The sequence below is a fragment of the Castor canadensis genome, chromosome 11 (assembly GCF_047511655.1).
Source record: "Castor canadensis chromosome 11, mCasCan1.hap1v2, whole genome shotgun sequence".
Taxonomy (NCBI): domain Eukaryota; kingdom Metazoa; phylum Chordata; class Mammalia; order Rodentia; family Castoridae; genus Castor; species Castor canadensis.
In genome coordinates this window covers 98,353,100-98,373,752 of record NC_133396.1, presented here as the reverse complement: position 1 = coordinate 98,373,752, position 20,653 = coordinate 98,353,100, and the positions used below count along the sequence as shown (strand labels likewise).

General features: G+C 37.5%; 1 protein-coding gene across 4 annotated transcripts in view; it reads right to left on the bottom strand.

Moving 5' to 3' along the window:
* Positions 1-1,122: 1,122 nt before the first annotated feature.
* The window catches only part of Rgs5 (regulator of G protein signaling 5), a 159,874-nt gene continuing 140,343 nt past the window's right edge, over positions 1,123-20,653 (bottom strand). For all 4 annotated transcript variants that reach the window (XM_074047617.1, XM_074047616.1, XM_074047618.1 and 1 more), the window contains 3 exons: positions 16,260-16,321; positions 7,586-7,752; positions 1,123-2,546 (listed from right to left, as the gene is read on the bottom strand). In XM_074047617.1, coding sequence (XP_073903718.1) covers positions 2,385-2,546; positions 7,586-7,752; positions 16,260-16,321 — 391 coding nt within the window. In that variant the 3' untranslated portion in view covers positions 1,123-2,384. The remainder of the gene's footprint in view (positions 2,547-7,585; positions 7,753-16,259; positions 16,322-20,653) is intronic.

The following is a 20,653-nucleotide window of genomic DNA, read 5'->3' as shown; positions in this document are numbered from 1 at the left end:
GGTTTTTTTTCTGTTCTTTCATTTTTTTCCCCCTCTCTTTAAGTTTCAGAAAGCTTTCAAAAACTTCACAAAAAATTTCAGGGCAATTTTAACTTATTTAATTTCTCATTTGAGTCTAGAATACCTGTATTCCTTTTATTACTTTATATGTTAGAAGAATATATATGTGTGTGTATACTGCTTTAACATAAAATTATATAGATATATGTAGAGATAATGTCACCATCTGACTGGAGAGCATTCCTTCTTTCATTCTTTCTGTAGCTTTCACAGAACTGCCCTTGAAGCAGCCTTTTGTGCCCTTTGCCACCTGGGTTTGGCTTATGCAAAGGTGAAGGCCTTTCATATTGTCTACAGACACTTCCAGCCACTCACACAGGGTATACAGTCAGTTTGTGAATACAATCTATTGAAATTTCCTAACAGCAACCACCTGGGTGAGATCTTTGATATCTCATTAATTCTCTGGACATTTTCAAACATATGGATATTTTTAAAGATGTGGATACAATATTTAAATTTTTAATGGAATTATTTTTCTTAAAAATATTTGGCATTCAGAAAACAACTCACCTAGATTCTTTGGTTCTTAACATTTCTAGCTGCTTGAGAAAAATCAAGGTCTGACACTTTTTCTACTGATTTGAAGCAGAGTCAACAGACGCTGAGGAGGACTGCCAGAACACACCCTGTCATTGTTTATCTGAGTGTCCTGTCAATCCTACACAATGCCTACAGTGAGAACTTCTTCATGCTCACAATGTTGATCCCTCATAGCTGTGGAATGATTGATGAAAAAGTTTCTCTAAAGTGGACAATACTAACAAATTGATAAACATAAATGAATCCCTTGTAGCTAAATCACTTATAACTGTTGGCAGTAGAGTTCAACTCATTTTGAGAATGTGAAGTGTCAAGAATTCAGACAGATTATCCTTTGAAATCACAAAAAAAACCAACACACACAGCCAGTGTGTACCTGAAAAATGCAATAATATACTTGCTTCACTCTCAATATTCCTAAGCTATAACTGTATAAATGAGCTACACAGATGGCAGATGGGGAGTGTGTAAATTTAAAGGGAAACAAAAGGAGGAAATACAAAACTAAACAATGTAATCTTCTACTTAAACATTTCAGAATTTTATTAATCCTTAACAAAACACCTTCTTTCATATGAATCAAATCAGTTTCCTCACCTTGATTACCCTCATACATAGTTCAGTTTGCTTCTATTTATTACTAAATTATGTGAATCCTTACTTAATCAAATCTGTGAAAGATGAGAAAAAGAGTCTCACAAGACTTATAACAATCAAATACAGAATTGAAAACTTAAACCTACGAAAGAGTACCATGGCCTATCAATAACTGTGTGAGGCATGTTGGGAGTATAGATCTGAACTTCTGACTATGATTACAACTTACTAATGCAGGATGCAAAAATAGTGAAGGAAGATTGGAGTTCCTATTTTGCAAAATACTGGATAGTTTAAATCTTGGCCTCACTTAGAAAGCCTGCACATGTAGTCACACTATTTTTTCCAAAGACAATGTGGTGTTTCGAAGACAATCATCATTTGTTAAATAAATAGATGGCATTGTAGGATAATTAACCACAATTAAGTTTGATAACATTTTCCCTTTTTAGTGTATTGTCCTCTTGATATTAAGATGGTAGATTACTCTAATGCATGGCAACAGGTTTATTTTATGAGATTGGAGTTAGAAATTTTGGGATTAATTGTACACTCAGTAAGATTTTAAATAATTTGAAAATTAAATCTTGGCATACATCTCAGGGACATAGATAGGTTTATAAAATAATCCATTCTTAATCTCAGGTCATTGATTTAAAACAGAAATGTGCATTTGCTTCAAAACATCAAATGGTTGCTGCCTCATGAAAATCTTACCACCTTTTACAAATTCAGAAATAGAGGGGCAATGTCCCTGGTTCACAATTAAAAAATAAATGGTATCAATTAAGTTTCCTTGAAATTGATCTTTCATGTCCATACTCTTTCTCGCACTAGTTTAGGTGGCAATCTATTTTCTAAACCCATATTTGATGTTATCATATTCTTGTCTTAGATAGCTTTGTGTTAGGCAGGATTTTTTGATGACTCTAATTGAGGCTGACAGAAACTAGGTAGACCTTAATAGAATAGGGCAGGAAGAAGAAATGGAAGGGAAGGCCATTGAACAATAGAACCACATCCAAAATAATGTTGACCAACAAATAAGCAACACTTTCTGGGACTTCCCTGTTTGGGTAGCTTTGAGCAAAGCTGCTGTGGTAAGATATGTAGGTTATTTGAAAATTCAGTGTTATTGTGGAGGACATAACTCACAAAGTGATTTTCATAGCCGGGCCAAATTACTACTTGATTAACTCCTGATAAAACTCAGAGCGCACAAAGCGAGGAAGAGAATCCTTCTCCATCAGGGCATGGATTCTTTTCTGGGCCACATCAAAGCTGCTCAGAGAAGGCTCCACCAAGTTCTTCATTGTGATGTCCTTAGTGAAGTGGTCAATATTCACCTGCAGACCAGGAAATGGGGACACTGTGTCAGCCCAGGTTGTAGGAATTGATGAGGGGTAGAGAAGGGGGTTGAATTTCTTACCAATAGATACAAGATAGGCCCAGCGTGGTGGTGCACACCTGTAGTCCTAACACTTGAGAGAATGAGGCAAGAGGATTATGAGTCCGAGGTCAGCCTGTACTATATTATGAGATTCTATCTCAAAAAAAACAAACAAACCAAAACCAAGGTAAGAAGAAAGTCACAAAAAGTGAAGAATCCCACTGCTGTGTTATAGGCAATGGGGTAAGGCAATTGATGTTCCAATAAGTGCATGACATGATTCAGATCCAACCAATGTTAGACACCCACCAGGTGTTAAGCCCTCCACCAGTAGCCAACATATACATATCTTATATCTTATTACTCTAACTACAGCCCTAACAATGACTGCTTACATTTGTAGAAAAATAAACACACACACACACGCGCACACACACACACACACACACACACAGAGAGAGAGAGAGAGAGAGAGAGAGAGAGCAAAGTGGCTTCAAGATCACAGTACTGGGGCTGGGGTCTGGCTCAAGTGGTAGAGCGCCTGCCTCGAAAGTACAAAGGCCTGAGTTCAGATTCCAGTACTGTCAAAAAAAAGATCTTAACACTGATAAATGTATTTGAATCCAAGTGTCCTAGTACTTAATTTCGCAATCTTCCTTCCATAGCATTTGGTTTCCTGCTTTGTGGAGAGAGTAGAAAGGCAAAAAGAAATTCCAACCAGGGATCTATGCCCTTTTTCACAGCTCTAGAAGAGTAAGGAAATTTGCTGTTTCCTAAAACAAACTAGGAAATGGTAGTTTTAAAAGAATAATAAATAAAGCCACTGATAGCAGCTAATATTTGTTAAATGGTTAGTCTATGCCAGGTGGTATGCTGAGAGCTTCATGTGGATGGACTCATTTATTCCCACACATCTGTGAGGTACAGATTGCCATCTACATTTTACAGTTCAGGAAACAGAGATACAGAAATGCCATGTGACTTGCCCAAGGTCACAACTGGTAAAGAGAAGATTCAGAATTCCCCAATGTGGTCCAGAGCCCACACATTTAATCAGCAGATTACATCACTTAGAAAGCACTGTGGCTCATATGTCCTGACAGCAGGGCCACTTCACGGCATGACTTCCAGTGATATCATTTACATTAGTGCCCATGTGAATGGTTGCCCCGGAGTCGTGCAGGGTACAACCTGTATGAGATGGCCTACGAATGATTTCAAGAGAACATTTATACTTCACATTGAATGCCTTAATAACTATGAAGTAGTGTGAATATAAAAGAGAAAGAAATAGAATCTAAATCAGACACTGGTCTTGGACCAAAAAATGTTTCAAGTCTCCCCTGGGCTAGAGGTCCTTGCTACTGAAAAGAACTATTTTCAGGAGGCTCAGATAATTATGGTACAGCTGCAGAGTCAGAGACAAAGGCTTGATTGGGCAAGACCGAGCCAGGACAGCAGGACTGGGCTGCCCTTCAAAGCCCAGAGCTATGTGCTGATGTAGGCACAATGAGGAGAAGACTGCCATAATTGAGAGCAGCTTCTGAGATGATGGAGGCCAAAGCCTGCTTTCACATGGGTGGTCTCTGAGGCCTGCCAAGAGCAAGTCACATGCCTAGGAACAGATGTTGTGGGGCAGAAGTGAGGCTACAGCGTCTACTTCCCTGTTCTCGGTTTGTTATTCTTCCCACCATACTAAAACAATGCTTCTTCCTTCTCTTATGTTAAATAGATACAGAGCTTTATAGTTGGCCTTACTTCAAATAGTTGAATTTCTAAAAATTATAAGAGATCTCCTAATCTTACATTTTGAAGTGTTGCACTGGAGAACATCATTCTGAGCAAGGTCAGCCAGGCTTAGAAGACCAAAAATGTATGTTCTCCCTCATATGCGGACTTTAGATCTAGGGCAAATGCAGCAGTGTGGTTGGAATTGGATCACATGACAGGGGGAGAGCACATACGGGAGATACAGGAGTAGAGAGAAAACCCAAAACATGAAAGCGTTTGATGTCCCCACTCCAGAGGAACTAATACAGAAACCTTAAAGCAACAGAGGTTATCATGAGAAGGGGACCAGTAACCAGTGTACAGGTCAGTTAGAGATGAATCAACATGGGTCATAACACATATGTACACAAAAGCAATGCTAGGAATATTTCTGTATAGCTATCCTTAACTCAACTAGCAAAAATGCTTTGTCTTCCTTATTATGCTTGGGTCTTTCTTCAACAAAACTAGTGATAAAGGCAGAACAAGACCTGCCTGGAACTGAGGGGGGAAGGGGGAGAGAGGGTAGGGGAGGGGGGCAGGGAGGAGAAATGACCCAAACATTGTATGCAAATATGAATAAAAAAAAAAACCCTTTAACACATAGGACCTACAGCAAATAGTAGTTATTTCTCTTAATATTTTTATGTGCATCTTCTAGCAAGTCGCTCTGATATATATCGGTTTTTGAGCCATAAAACATGATTTCATTAATTTAAATGTAGCCAAATGATAATTTGCAATGCACAAATTATCTACTTATTGAGCTACACATGGGCACTTCTCTTTTTTAAAATCCTAGTTCTCTCAGTCAGATTCTGGTATGAAAGAGCTGAGGCTAATATTCAGAGAAAGAAAACTTAGATTACTATTTGCCTGGATAAATTCATTATATAAATCAATCTCATGAAAATGAAATAGCAAGTATTTAGGTAAAAATGTAAAAGTTGCAGAATTTATATGTTACAACTTGTTCAACATACTCCAGGTACAGTACATATGTGCAAGAGTTCATAATTAAGAGGACTGAGTCTCTAACTCCTGGGGACAGGAAATGTTTCTCTTTTTTTCTATTTCTCTCAACTTTTGTCCTGTTGTACTAAATTTCTTTCCTAGTAAAGTTTGCTATTATTTTTACTACAAAAAGAGAGGACTGAGGATTTACCTACAGACTTGTCCAAGGGATACATATAAAAAGCTCTAAAACTGTATGGTTTCATCATTCATCTCACAAATATTTGCTGAATTATTATGCTGTGTCAGGAGCAGAATTGCATTCTCTCTCTCTCTCATGCCCAGCATAGGCTCATTACCCTGGAGTGCCTGCTTTTGGAGGTCTTATGTATACTCTTGTGCCCCTACATGAGCACACATTGTTTAGAATGCAGGCCCAAGTTATTAAATTAGAACCTTATAATTGGTGACTGTTATTTATTTGTTCTAGTAGGTCAGCTGGATTTTATTTATTTTAAAACTCTATTTTTAACGTCTCATATTTCACAACCAATAATTTTTAATAAGGAACCTTGAGAACAATGTTTTCCCAGAATTCTGAGAAACTAATAAGAGTATGGATAGGTCTCTACCATTTGCCAGTATTTAAACAAATCTTGGAATTATGTGAAGAGGAATGACCTTTATAGGAAGGTTGCAAATGAGGAATCCATTTGAAATGGGAAAAGGTGTACCCAATTTAACTCTAAATTCATCTCCTTGTTAATTAATTGTCTCATTACATATACCAAGAGATTGTATATTGACAGAAAAAAGGATAGCTCAACATAAATGGTGTCAGAAGTAGGGGAGAGCTGACTTTTATGCTTGGAGTTGGAAGTTGAAGAGTAGAAGAGGCGATCTGAAGAGAATTCCAAAGTTAAGGCCTGTAGCAAGTTAGCTTTCCTAGTTTCCTTGTTGAACTCTTTCATTTTCTTGACTTTGACTGACTGTACTCTATACTTGCATACTTCTTTCTTTGTAGTAAAAATAATAGTAGAGTTAATTAGGAAAGGAATTTAGTATACAGAATAGAAGCGGGGAGAAGTGGGGGAAGAGGGAGAAACATTTCCTGCTTCTCATGCTGGAAATGGGAGTAAAGACTACCACTTTTGTATTTCCAACTTCTACCACCTGTGTATAGAGAGAACACATATTGGTATTAAGGTTTATAGTTTGCCATACATTGTCACATATTTACGTGTGTGTGTGTGCGCGCTGGGGATCAATGTACCATTGAGCTACATCCCCAGCTCCATATTTACTCTTTAAAGAAGGTTAGTACAGGTTAATATGTAACCAAAGCAATAAGTATCTAATGTTGGAAGGACAGGATTCTGTTACATATGTGGGAGAAAAGAGATGTCAGTGATGTTTTCCTTTTAAATCATCTCAAACAGGTTGCTGCCTACACAAAAGGCTTGTTCAGCCACCTTTGTGCTTGACTCCAAACTTTGATGAAACGTTTATTGTCCAAATTGGACAAGGTGGAATTTTAAGATCTTGACCAAAACATAATGGGCAGGTCTTGTTGCTGTCATGCTGAATTTCTCAACTTCCCCCAAAACTTCTTTGAAATTAACATATAACTTGTCTTTATTAGTCAATTTGGGGTATAGTTTAACTATCTTTATCACTAATATTTGTATTATTTTTGTTTTCATGAGTAGAAGTCCTGCTGTCCCAAACTAAAGTATAAATGTCAAAGGTCAGAGGAAGAGGAAATAAAGGATGGAGGAGAGAAGAGAGGGAAAAACAAAAAGTGGAGCTTGAAGGAAAGAGAAAGAAAAGAAAGAGGAACAAAGAAAATTCAAGTAGCAATACTCATTAGGCATTAATTAGTTCAGACACTGAGATGTTCTCACATCTATTTGTTTAATCCTTACAACTCTACAAAATAATCTCCATTATTCTTATTTTGATAAAGGAGGAAATTAGACTCAATAATTTATCTAAGATCCCACACTGGCATCATTCTCACTCAAGGTTCCGTGCTACTGAAGTGGAGACCTAGAAAGCTGGGAAGCGGTCTGAATAGGATTTGAATCATGTCTGTTTAAACCATATGTCACTGCCTTTGTACTCAGAAAGTGCTTAATTGGGTGACCTACTCACAAGTAGGCACAGCCTTTAGTTCTAAGTGTTTGGCCTGTATCTCAGATCTCAATCCTTCCTTAGAATATGCTGATCTCTTAACTGACCATACTCACCCACCAGCCCAACAGGACCAACCTCTTTAGGAGCCTCTGTTTGGATGAATTCTTCATAAATTTGCTTTGCCTTCTCAGCCATCTTGACAGGGGATTTGATCTTCTTGTAATCCTCACAGACAATCCAGAACTCAAGGTTTTCCTCACTGAATTCGGACTTCAGGAAACTTTTGAAACTAGCAAGCCCATCTAGCAAGGAAAAAAGTCAGTTAGGAAAAAATTCAGTTGGGAAAATTTATTAATTTATTTAATAGGCATAATACTCTGCTGTATAGCCTAGGCTTAGTTCCTATATATTTCTGACATTGATGTAAAATCTCGTAGTTGGTAACTCATTTAATTCTTATTACACAACTAAGAAGCAGGTGCTATAAGTATCCTATTTCACGGATGAGGTCAGAGAAGTCAAGTGACTGCCCATAGATGCTCATCTAGTAAGTGGCAGAACCAGGATTCAAACTGAGGATATCTGACTCAACAGTTCATGCATTTATCCGTTATCCTAAGCTACTTCTCAGGAGATGAATGATTCATTTTCTTGGAACAGAAAATATCCAATAATGGCTGCCTACTCTCTACTGCACTTAGGCTGAGAACAACATACAGGCCAGCACAAATGTCGTGCCCGAGAGATGATCACAAAGGGCTCACCAGTGCTATCCTATGCACAAAATTTGAGTTTAATCTCATCTCCCTTTCTTAACCCTTCATTTGGATGACAGAGGGATAGGACAGAGATATAGAGAGATACAGAAAAGATGAAGCTTCAGCTCTGATCATCATTGGATATTCAGAGGAAACTGACACTGGACAGAGGACTTACCACATTGACATTGACTTTTTAAAACAACTGAATGCAGTGGATATTTAGGTGACAAATGTTTGCATGTTATGACATCAATGGACATTATTAACACTGATGCCATTCTAGACACATACGAACTACCAATGAGGAAAGAATAGATTTAAAAACTGGTATTCTCAGTATAAAATTAATAATGATTATCATATATAAACTATTTATAAACCCATTTATTTTCTGCAGATGATTTTTGAGCAATTATTATGCCTTAGGCACTATGATAAGTCACTAAGGCAAGTACAATACACATGGTCCTGCCCTAATGGAGTATACAAATTCTGGGGAAAGTAGAAAAAAAAAGAAACACAGTGAACATTTATACAATGAAGGGAAAACTATATAAAGAATAATAACAGTTATAGTAGAGGCCTAATTTCAGTTTAGACTTGGGGAAGTTAACCCTCAAGTTGTAACCTGAGGGCAAGGACCAGATGAAGTTGACATGTGTAAAGTAGTTACTACAGCCATCAATTATACAACAGTTTTTGAAATATATTGAATTTAATATAACTACTGTGATTCTATCCTAGTGTACTATTGCTATGTACAATAAACCCCAGTTTATAAATTAAGAAACATATCTATATCTGTATCTACATATAGATATAGACATAACATCAAATATATATACACAAAAATACTTGGATCTGATCCTTTTACTTTCTTTTTATTTCCTACCCTTCTAGTACCTCCTACAATATTTTTCTTCTCCTTAATGCTGAGTATATGGCTATATACATATATATGTATCTGAATGAAACTTTTTAACCAAAATTCTAACAAATGTGTATCTGTAGGAAGAAAATCCATGTCTATTTGACATGTGAGAAAAGTAAAGATTTCTAAAGGGAAGAGAGAAAAACTCTACTTTCCACAGGTTGTATCAAGACTACAGTCTACCCTTGGCAACATGCCTGGTGTGTCACCTGCTTCCCAGGGCAGAAGGCAGGAATGGCTGTTATCAGTCACGTCAGTGTTCAGTCTTCCTCTAATTTGTCCTCATTAAGAGACCCTTCTACAATCTATTAGTTCTTCTTAAGGACTATATTCAACATTGGGAATTCATTTTCTTTGACCCAATTTTGATCTCTTTCTCTTTCCCTTTAGTTTTTCTCACTTGCCTTTTTATAGACTGATTTTTCACTCACTAGTAATTGCCTAATACATTGATTTCACATAAACCCAAAATGTATGTCATGATTAAACCAAAGACATAAGGTCATTCTTTTTAAATTTTTTTCTTTCTATACATTTTTATTGTCCCTTATGCTCTTCACAGTCCCTGCAACCATATTCACTTCTGAAGAAAAAGAATGGCTCCAGTGAAAATTAACTTGGACTAAGGTCACCATCAATTTCACAATCCAAACAGGACACTTTTCAATTTAATCTATTCTCTCCGTACCTATCCTAAAATCAGTTTTATGATCAATACCTGGAAATAAATCTTGGAACAATGATAGGTACATTGAACAATTTTCTCTAGAAACCTGACTAGCAGAATTATTTGAAAACCCTCGGATAACCTTACCTGCACGAAATCAGATGTACTTTCTCCCTCTTCCTACCCATATTTTCTACTATATTTCCAACACTATTTGCCATGATTTAATGATACAGGAGTCAACATATATGTTGAAAGAAAAAATAAGGCTCAGTTCTCTCCATGTCTTGGTTAAAGTTTTCACGGTTTCTTAAACAAAAAGCGTCTGATAATCTCTGTTGAAATGGAAATTTTTCCAGGCACTTTCTAGCTGCCAGGAAATGAAATCTTATGAGCTCCTGCAAAACCAGATCTAAGAGGAGAAAATAATTCCATAGAACAAGTCCATGACAAATTAATTCTTATTAGCTCATAGCCCTACCAAGTACTCTGAATCACCCATTCTACATCTTTGTAAAATGTAGAGATAAAAGCCCAGTCCTCCCAAACATTATTTAAGACCTGAAGACACATGTCAGTATTCCACAACAGTGTTAACATTTACTACATATCCCAGAAATGAGCTTGGAAAATAACTTTCCAGGGTGGTGAGTCCATTTCCTGGGTATTGGTTTCATCACTCTCATTGAGTTTGACACTATTATTTCAACATCTTTTGTCAATGTATTTACTGTAAACCAAACTCAAAATGACTTTATACCCTGCTGTACTGGGAAGTGTTTGACGCTGTTCTTTCATAGGGCAGTTGGGCATTCTCTGGGGCTTCTCTTATTGGAACCTTCAACAACTACCTCCCAGGGCACTTTCTTCCCCTTAGCCTCTGGCTTTCTTTTATTTATTATTGCGCTGAGTTGGGGTACATTGTGTTATTTACAAAAGTTCTTACAATAAATCAAATATATCATACTTGAATTCACCCCCTCCACCATTCTCCTTTATCACTCCTACTGCCGGAACAGTTTCAACAGGTCTCATTTTTCTGTTTACTGTGTACATGTGTACCCAGTATTTGCATCATATTCACCCTCCTATACCCTTTCCCCACCTCGCCTCCACACATAAATACCACCCCCCCAACAGGACCTGCCCTGCCCTCCTGTTCTCTAATTTTGTAAAAGAAAACAATGACATTTTTGCTTATTTAAGAAGGAAATGGGGTTTCCCTGTGACACGTCCATGTATATATGTATTATAGCCTTGTTTGGTTCATCTCCTCTACTTTTCTTCTTTCTGTCTTAGTCCCTTTCTTATGGTGGTTTCAACTGGCTTAAAAGTTCTGTATTCATTCTTGTATAGATTCTACATCAACCATATTCACCTTAACTTCATTCTTTTGCCCTCCCCTTCTCCTGTGTGACCTCCCTTTAGAGTGTCCTGTTTTTCATAATATTGCTACATTTCTATTAGGTCTATATTCCACATATGATTGAAAACATGAGGCTTTTTTGGCTTTCTGAACCTGACTAACTTCACTTAAGGTGATGTTCTCCAGTTCCATCCATTTACCTGCAAAGGACAAAATTTCATTCTTATTTGTGGCTGAATAAAATTCCATTGTGTATAGATACCACATTTTCTTGATCCATTCATCAGTAGTGGGGCATCTTGGCTGTTTCCATAGATTAGCTATTGTGAATAATGTTGCAATAAACATGGGTGTGTATGCCCAATGAGAAATGGGCAAAAGAAACAAAGGAAGAAGTCCAAATGGTTACAAAACACATGAAGAAATGCTCAACATCCCTGGCCATAAAGGAAATACAAGTCAAAACCACATTAAGATTCTACCTCACTCCTGTTAAAATGACAATCATCAAGAACACAAACAACAACAAATGTTGGCAAGGATGTGGGGAAAAAGGGACCCTAATACTCTGCTGGTAAGAATGTAAATTGTATGGAGGCTCTCCCAAAATCTAAAAATAGAACTGCCATATAATCCTGCAATATTACTCCTAGGGATGTACCCAAAGGAATGTAAGTCAGGTTACAACAAAGGCTCTGGTTTTCTAATGGTCCATTCCTCAGAGACTTTCTCTGATAGATTCCTATCACCCTTGAGGATATCTTCTTGGGTTAAAGTTGAAAAAACTCTAGGCCAAATGTCTCTATTGTGTAAGGGATATACATGTCTTCTTTGCCAACCACTTTCCTATGCTTACTCCACACCCCTAGACGACTCCCAGCCCATGTTCCTGAGAAATCAACACCTGCCAAGTCTTCATGCAGCCTCAGAAAACCTTTCAACATGCCCCTTGAGGTATCCACTACCAAGGAAGCAGGTGAAGCCCATCTCACTCCTTGGTCTTGTGGAAACACTCTGAGATATGTCCATATTATAATCCCAGAGCTACCCCTAATGCATGATAAGACTTTTGGTTTCTAGGTAAAATAAGAGTAGTAACCAATGAAGAACAAAATGAATGCACCTGTAAGTCCACTGTAAGACTAAAAGGAAGCTTTAGACAAATCTAAATCAATTTGGTATAAAGGAAAAAATATTGAAATTGAGATTAGCATGAATGTCTTTTGGAGGGGGCACTGTTTTTTTACTCCCTTCCTTGTTAGAGCAAGCTTTCTCTCTTACTCCTGGTTATTACTGAACCTAACTGGGCTTAACTGGGGGCTACTGGAGATTCAGAAAACACACAGGATAGAAAGACAGACAGAAAATGGGGTCGGGTGTGTTGGGCACTTGGGTGGAGACGCACAACCCTCATTGCTTATTTTCTCTGTCTTTATTCTTTCAGGCCTTACTCCTTGCAGCTCTTGCTTCTAAAGCCTTGCTTCTAAAGCCTGCTTTAAAAACTTGCTTAAAACCTCTTTCCTTAGACTTGCTCTGTCACATGTTTTCTCTTAGCTTATCTTTAGCCTAATCACTCTGGAAGTCTTCTGCCCTCAGGCTTGGTGCTTTTCTTTAGCATTCTCTCTTTAGCTTTCTTAAAGCCTAGGTGTTCAGACTTGCAAAATCTCAGTCCTCTATCTTGCACTGTTCCATGTTCTCTTTGGCTTTTCTTTAGCTTCTAAAGCCTATGTTAACGTTCTTTCTTTGGCTTTGCTTTTCTAAGGCCTATGTTAAAGTTCTCGGTGCAGACTTTCTATCAACCTCTCTTTAGCCATACTTCAGCAACTTCCCTTTAGCAATTCTTTCCCCTTCAGTAATTCTTTTCCCTTCCAAAAGCTTCCCACACCAAAAAGCCCAAGGAAAAGAATCAAGCCAAAGCCCAAGCCAAAGCCCCAAAAAACCCTCCAAACCAAAAGACAAAGACAAAAAAAAGAAACCCCAAGCCCTCCTTCAGTGGATCTTTTATAAACAGTGGCGAACAGGGTGGAGCAGAGGCTCTTGGGGAGGGGTGTGACATTGTAACAGGAGAAACCTGCATTCTTTGCTTCTCTGAATGCAAGCTTAGGAGACTTGGCTGTTCTGCTTTTTCTGTTTTGTGGCACGAGGCTACACCTATCTCAGCCTACAGATGAAAGCAATTAAGCTGCATCTCACCTTGCTCATGTCCAGTTCTCATAGGCTTTTCATAATCCACTCTCCACAGTCTTTGGTGGTGGGGGAGGGCATAGGAAGGGCAGTGAAATGGCACCGATAATTAATAAGTGACATTACATAGCCTATTGGCTCAAACTAGACTCTCAAGCCAAGATTGCCTCAGGGTGAATTCTGGTACCCTATATTTATTGCAATAACTTGGGCAAGATATCCAAACTCTCTGAGCCTCTGTTGCCCCATCTGGTAAATGGAGACAATAATGTAACCCATCTGATAGGGCTGTGGTAAGGATTAAATAATTCATCTATACCTTTTATATGGTACTAAACAATTACTATTATGTTGTTCAATGCATACTGACATTCATCAGTATTATTTATAACATTTAAAATGTATCCTTGTCATCATTTAAAACTCAACTAAAATGCTGCATCATCTGTGAGGTAGTCTTTGCCCACTGCCATCTACTTGCTCTTGAGGATTTTTGTTACTAGGAGGGAAGAGATCACTTTCTATTCTTTTATTGGAACTGTTTGTATACAGCCATCTTTTCTATAACTTGATTAATTCTTTGAGTTTTACTTAGCATTGCCTCACTTTTGCACCCACCTCCTAGCTCAAATCTGTGCATTTAACGTTTACTAGAGATTTCCACTGAGCTAAATAAGACACATTAAGGGAAGGGTTTCCTTTCAACTCACAGAACCAAAGAACATAAATTTTAAAGAAAAATTAAATTTCTGATTTTGCTATTGCTGTAGTATTTTATTTCCTGGGCAAGCTACCTAATCTCTCTAAGTTTCAATTTCCTATTATGAAAAATAGGGGCTGTTGTACCATGGTCCTAAAATTATTATAATTAAATAAACTAATAAATGCAAAGTGCTTAGAAGAGTGCATGGCATGTGATTAATAAATGTTAGCTATTGCATTTTATTATTGTTGTCTTGAGTTAAAATGAGTTTGTCAGTGAGTAAGATGATAAGAAAAAAGAAGGAAGAAAAGTAGAAACTAAAGAGAGAGAAGCAAAGAGAAAATGCAAAGATAGAAACAAAAAGATGAGCCTGGGTCTATGCTATTTTATTCCTCATGGGAGAGTCCAGTTCTCAAGGGTGTCTCAAGGAAATGTTCTGACCTTTTGAAGCTCTTGGGATGTCACCTAAAAACTTTGCTGCTACTGGGCTATGCTTCATCATTCCTGTGCTCTTAAAAATGGCATATGGGGGAATTATTTTTTGTCACGGACTTGTATCAGCTCTTGTGTTTAAAGAACAACATATTTGTTATGTATGCCATGAAACTAATAAATGGAAATGGATGGCACTACCTATGGAATTGAAGGCAAAATATAAGAAATTGATGTTTTTAAGAACAGAGTCAAAGACACTGGGTGATTAAAAAATTATTTCTTAAATGAAGAAAGGTAAAAGCATCACTACTAGTTAGAAAAGACTGAGTAGCAGATTAGCTAGGGTTTTTTAGAGGCTTGGTACCTATTGGTTTTATTTCCACTCAAAGAAATTTTGATTTAAGGAATACTTGGGTAGCTATATCAACTGTGAGAGGAAATAAACTATATTAACACAAAAGAATGTCAAATGTTCCTTATAAATCAACAAAGACATTCTTCCTCAAGTTTAAATCGCTTAAATTGATGGAATCAAACATGCCAAAAAGGATTGTGAAGTTTTATATGTATATAGTTCTCAAATGTAACTGTCTTTCTTACCTGTTTTGCATCAGTCACAGTTAATTTTTGAGATTTTCTGACTATATATTATTAGTTTTAGCAGATTCAAATAAGAGTATCTCACAGAAACTGAGTGGTTAGAGTTAGACTTATAGTTATTCATGATGCATAAATAGCTGATATGTAGGGAAACAGGGCAAATATTGTTTCTCCAGGCCAATGATGTTGAGGTAGAATTATTTGGGCACGTCTGACATTCCATTTGTTATTCTATCATAGAAGGAAGTCAACAACAAACAGAATACAAGGCAGCAAATATTAAATGGCATAGAAGATATACTGAAAAATGGCTCTGGAAGTTCAGAGGATGAATGATTCATTTGGATGGTCAAGGAAGACTAGGCATTTTGTATTTAGGCTAGCTCTTGTAGGAGAGGGAGAATTTCAACAGCTAGAGGTATGAGTTCAGGTATCCTGCCAAAGGGAATACATGTAGAAATCCTATACAAACAGATGATAGGTCAGTTCGCCTAAGGATCAGCCATATAGTTATGGTGAATCTTGAACATTAGAAACTACACTTGATAATATAAGTATTAGGAATCAGTAAAGATTTCAGATTAAGGAAAAGGTAAGTAGTATTCATTGTTGCATTGGTTTTTAGCTTGGAAAAGAGTTGTGACTTTTGTCATGTCTTGAATGAAGATATAAAAGGCATACTGCCAGAAGAAGAAACTGAGGCTGGAGGAGATAATGACTCATGTCAGGTCACAAGAGCTGTTGATAGGAATTTGAACTACAGTTTACTACCCATGACTTGTTCAGAGATCTTTCTTCTGTGGTATCCAATCCTTGTCAGTCTATTATGAGTGCAAGCAGGGAACAATTAGTTTCTCTAGTTTACTGGTAAGACTGTTAAGAAGCACACAGGTCAAGCCACTTGCTTTGGCTCATGCACGTAAGCAAGACAGATGGGAACACAGCCCGCAGTGTGAGTCTTCATTTTTTCACACAGGGAGAGACCACATAACTAGCTGTATGCTTACGACCATACTCCCATGGTACCCTCGTTTTGTTGAAATCACTTGGAAAAATTGAAGAAATGCCAAAATCAGGAAATAAGGACACAAGAAAAGCATAGGTGTTTTATGTCTCTGTCCTGATCCTATTGTGACCCTAATAAGAAACAAATTGAACTTACAGTTGTTCTGCAGGAGCTTGTCCAGGGAATCACGCCATTGCAGGGCCTCGTCCAGCGAGGGTCTAAGTCAAGAACAAGGACAGAAATAGGTGGCAGCATAAGTAGGTAGCTAACTGCATATATGACAATGACCTGGCCCTGTTTTTCTGAGGTGGAAATGATACAACTGATGACCCATCCTCACAACAAGGGCACTTGAATTACTTTCTAATAGTTGGTTCTAATTAACTGGTTTGCTTTCATGTACTTATATTACATATCTTCATTTCTTTCTAGATAATCTTTCTGTCCCTTTTTAGAAGTACAGTTTATTTGTCATGACACTGTGTCTTGATATTCTTGTATATCCCATGATGGTGGCTCTAACTGTGGTCTTCATTGTAAACATAAACATAACTCAATGACATCCAGTTGTCCTGTTATAGGGATTGAACTCATGTTCCCTGCCTCATCAATGTTGCCCATTCACCACCTGACTTAATTAGCAAAGGGTATTTGGTTCCACATCCACAGCAGAAGGCCATCTCATTAAGGCTAGTGCAAGATGGTATGGATAATTTTGCCTCATGCTGGGAATATCATAGCAAGTTTACATTTTAAAAAAATCTACCTTTATTTCTCTGCCCAATTAGGACAGGGAAATTTTTTTTTTAAAGAATTTGATCTTTCTGAGAAGAAAAGTAGTTAATATATCCTGAATTGGAATGTCGTACACAAATGCTTGAGATGCTGACTCAAAAGAAGGAGGTAATAGACAACATATAATTTTCCCTTTGGCTGCTTTTAACATTTATATATGCAGAAACCCTGCAGCTATTTCATTTTAACCACCAATTCTTCTCTCCCAGCAGGATGTGTCAAGGCAAACTGGTGGTATCTAAAAAAAATGGTTGACTGCACTCTCCTTGCAATCACCCTGCTTGAACCCTTGCATTATGTTGTGAGTTCTTCATTGTCACATCAAAATAAACTGACAGGACATTTATTAGACTATAAAGGCAATGGATGTGTTTTTCCCAAATTGGAATTTCCTTAGCTCTTAAATTGTTTATCAACTGTCAATTATATTTCTGGAGTTTTAATTACTAAGTTTCGCAGCTGAGGTTGATAAGAAAATTGTTTATTCTGCTTTTTATTTTCTTGACTTGGATTAAGCTTTACTTTATGTAATGAGTCCAAGATAGCAGTAGGTTTCTTGGCTAAAGTGCTGTGATAATTCCCTAACTTCGCTGTTCCTTATTGTATAAACTGTGAGTCCTAATTACATGATTTTTTAATATCAAGTCCGTGTGTTCACTTGTTGAAACTTATACTTCACAAAAAATGAGGGTAACACCTTTATGAAGTAATTTTAGTTGATTCCTGTTTTTCTGACTAGAAACATAAATGTCATAATTCTTTGGCAATTTATTGAACTACCTTTCCTCTCTTTGTGTCCCTCTGGCTAGCATAAAGGAACACGGGGAGGAAAAGTAGCACAAACATGGGCTTACAAATGTGTCTTTATATTTTGCTGGTTCATTTTATTGCTAACTATAAAAATGACATACTTTTTAGAGGTCAATAACTCCTTTTGGCTCTTCTATATTGCTTCATACGGAGAACTTTTCCTGTGTGTGTGTGTGTGTGTGTGTGTGTGTGTGTGTAATCTCATACCTACATATCCAGCACAAAACCTTACACATCTTAATTTCTTCATCATAGTTGTTTCAATATTTTGCAAATAATAGATACACACCAAGTTCCAACAGTTCACAGAAGCAGCAGGACATTGAATTATTGGACAAAAGAAACTGGCTCAGAGCAAAGGGAAGGACTGGTTCATTCACTGAATCTCCTGATTTTATAAATATTCTCATAAAATGAAATCACTTTCCTGTCCCCATTTTCCTCTGGAGCACAGGAAGTAGCAGTGACATGAGCAGGTGCACCAAACTTAAGCATGTTACCAGGCCCAATTTGTCCCAAATGGTCTTGTTAGAAACTGATTAATGGTCAATAACAGCAGCACATCACAGCCAAGATTAAATTCCTGAAAAGGACATGTGCAGAGTCCGCTCGGGGGTTAAATTAGTCCAAATTGATTTAAAGGCAGCCAAGCAGGACACAGCCCCCACAGCATGCAGCCCAGTGTCCTGATTACCAGCCTAGAAGGTAACAGGTTCATCCTGTCCTGATTCTTAGAATTTGGCAGGATTCATTAAGTCTGACTTCTCTGCAAACAAGATAGATGCATATCACTAAATGACCAATGAGCATCCTGGTTTGCAAGGTCATAGCTGACCACAGAGGGTGAGCACAGAGTCTCTGTTGTGGGTGTGTGAGGGAGGAGAGGAAGCCAGTTCAAAGGAAAGGCAAAATAAACATTTATAGGGATGATTAACTACGTGTTTTATAATGCACAGTATAAATGCCACCTGGTTCAGGAAGTGACCATCACAGCTGGAAGCTATCTCCCTCTTTTCTCCACTCTTCCCACATTTCATTTGACAAATCTCTCATAGGACAATGGTGTCCTTGCTGCCTGCAAAGATAGCATGTCATTCACGGAGAACCTGTCCCTTTGAAACCCATCCTGTCACATATCCCCCAGGGCATCAGCCTGAATACGTGAGCTTTGTTGCAAAAATCAAAGAAGTGGGTTTTCTCCTACTGGAAGCAAGTTCAAGGGGAAAAAGAACAATAAAGAATACTAAAATGGTATCTAACAACTCTTGTAAATATCATAATGTGCCCCCCATACAACAATAATGTGACAAATTAATCATTTTAAACATAAATTTTTTTTTCCAAAAGAACACTAAAATGGAAACATAGGTGGGGTATGATGTAAACATACAGGTAGCTTTTCTTCTATTTTTCTCAGTGGTTCAATTTTTTAATAAAACTGAGAAAAATATATTAAAACTAGAAAATGCATCCTTAAAAATAGTCCAAAGAAGATGAGAGGGATTAAAATTACCTTCAGCCAAGAGGTTTATTTTATCCTCTGAGAGAAAGTGGGTAAAAAAAAAGAAAAGAAATATTAAGGTTGAGAAAAGAGAAGTCAACAGAGGTCATATAGAACACAGTCTTTCCTTGTCCCATAAAGGCACAGAAATTTGCCCAAAGTGAAGAGATGGAAGGAGGGTTAAGGGTTTGGAAGAGAGTGGGAATATCTTGTAGTGGTCATTGTTAAAACTTCAGTAGACACACACAAATATTCTTTAGGGATATGAAGGATTTTTCCAAAAAATTCAAATGTTTGGAAGAAGAAATGGGATGGAAAACAAAAGAAGCAAATAATCAAATAAATGTCAGTTCCAGATTCTCTCCTAAAACAGTTTCTGAGCCCATTTGGTCAAATAGTTCAAGTATCCGTGTGGGATATTACAGCAGAGAATCAAGCCGGAAATGTAGTAGTTTATTTTTTAAAGTTAATCCCAACGGATCAATAATTACCAAACTGTTTACTTCAAAGTAGACCTTTTGATCTGTTGCTGCTATGAAATGTAGTTCTTATTCTCCACTCATGCTTGGAGCCTGCTGCTTCACAGTGAATTAACTTTCCCCTTTCTAAATGCAGAAAACTCAATTATGCCTCACTTCTGCTTTGAAGTAATAAAAGGAGGAGAATGGAAATATCCACTTAGGATGATGGAAAATGATTTTTAAAAAGAATAACCCATTTCTGTATCTCCAAAGCAAGCCAACTGCATTAAGTCGAAGGTCATTTGGACAAAGGATGGTTTGGCCACTTTATACAAATGTTACATTTTAAGAGTAGTGAACGTTAAAAGGGACTTCTGTATTTTCCCCACAACTTTTGTGATCTTGAAGATTTCAGGTAGCAGAGTGAAGGAGTTTTAATACATTTGGACTTTCTTCTTTCCTTTCTTGAATTCCATGGGTCTCTGCTTTAAAGGGAAGGTGGAGAGTATCTATTTTGGCAGTGATGGTCTGGGAAGGTGATGGAATGGTGATGAGTCATGGGAATGCTGGGAATAATGTTACTGAGTTAAAGTAGGGCCAGTGCACACTGTGAGAGCTACACTCACTGCCATAACATATGGACCCTTTAGAATTATAGTTTCCTGCCTTACCCAAATTAATGGGAGGAAAGGAGGACAGGTGTGGCTTTAGGGGTGAGGATAAGGGAGGAAGAACTGCAGAAATCTTATCAGAAATATTAATATTGATTTATGGGTTGGAGTAAAGTGCTTGGTGTGCATTAAATAGAAATAGTCAAGAATCCATTCCTCCCTGAAGTATCATTCTGCTGTTCCTCTGTTGGACCTTGGGGAAGAAACTATTGGTTTTACTTTATCTACCTTTTCCTTAGCATCTTCCTGAGGAAATGTTCTCACTTGCATCTTCCTGCTGAAGAAGTAGCCTTGGATATTCTTTAGCAGGTG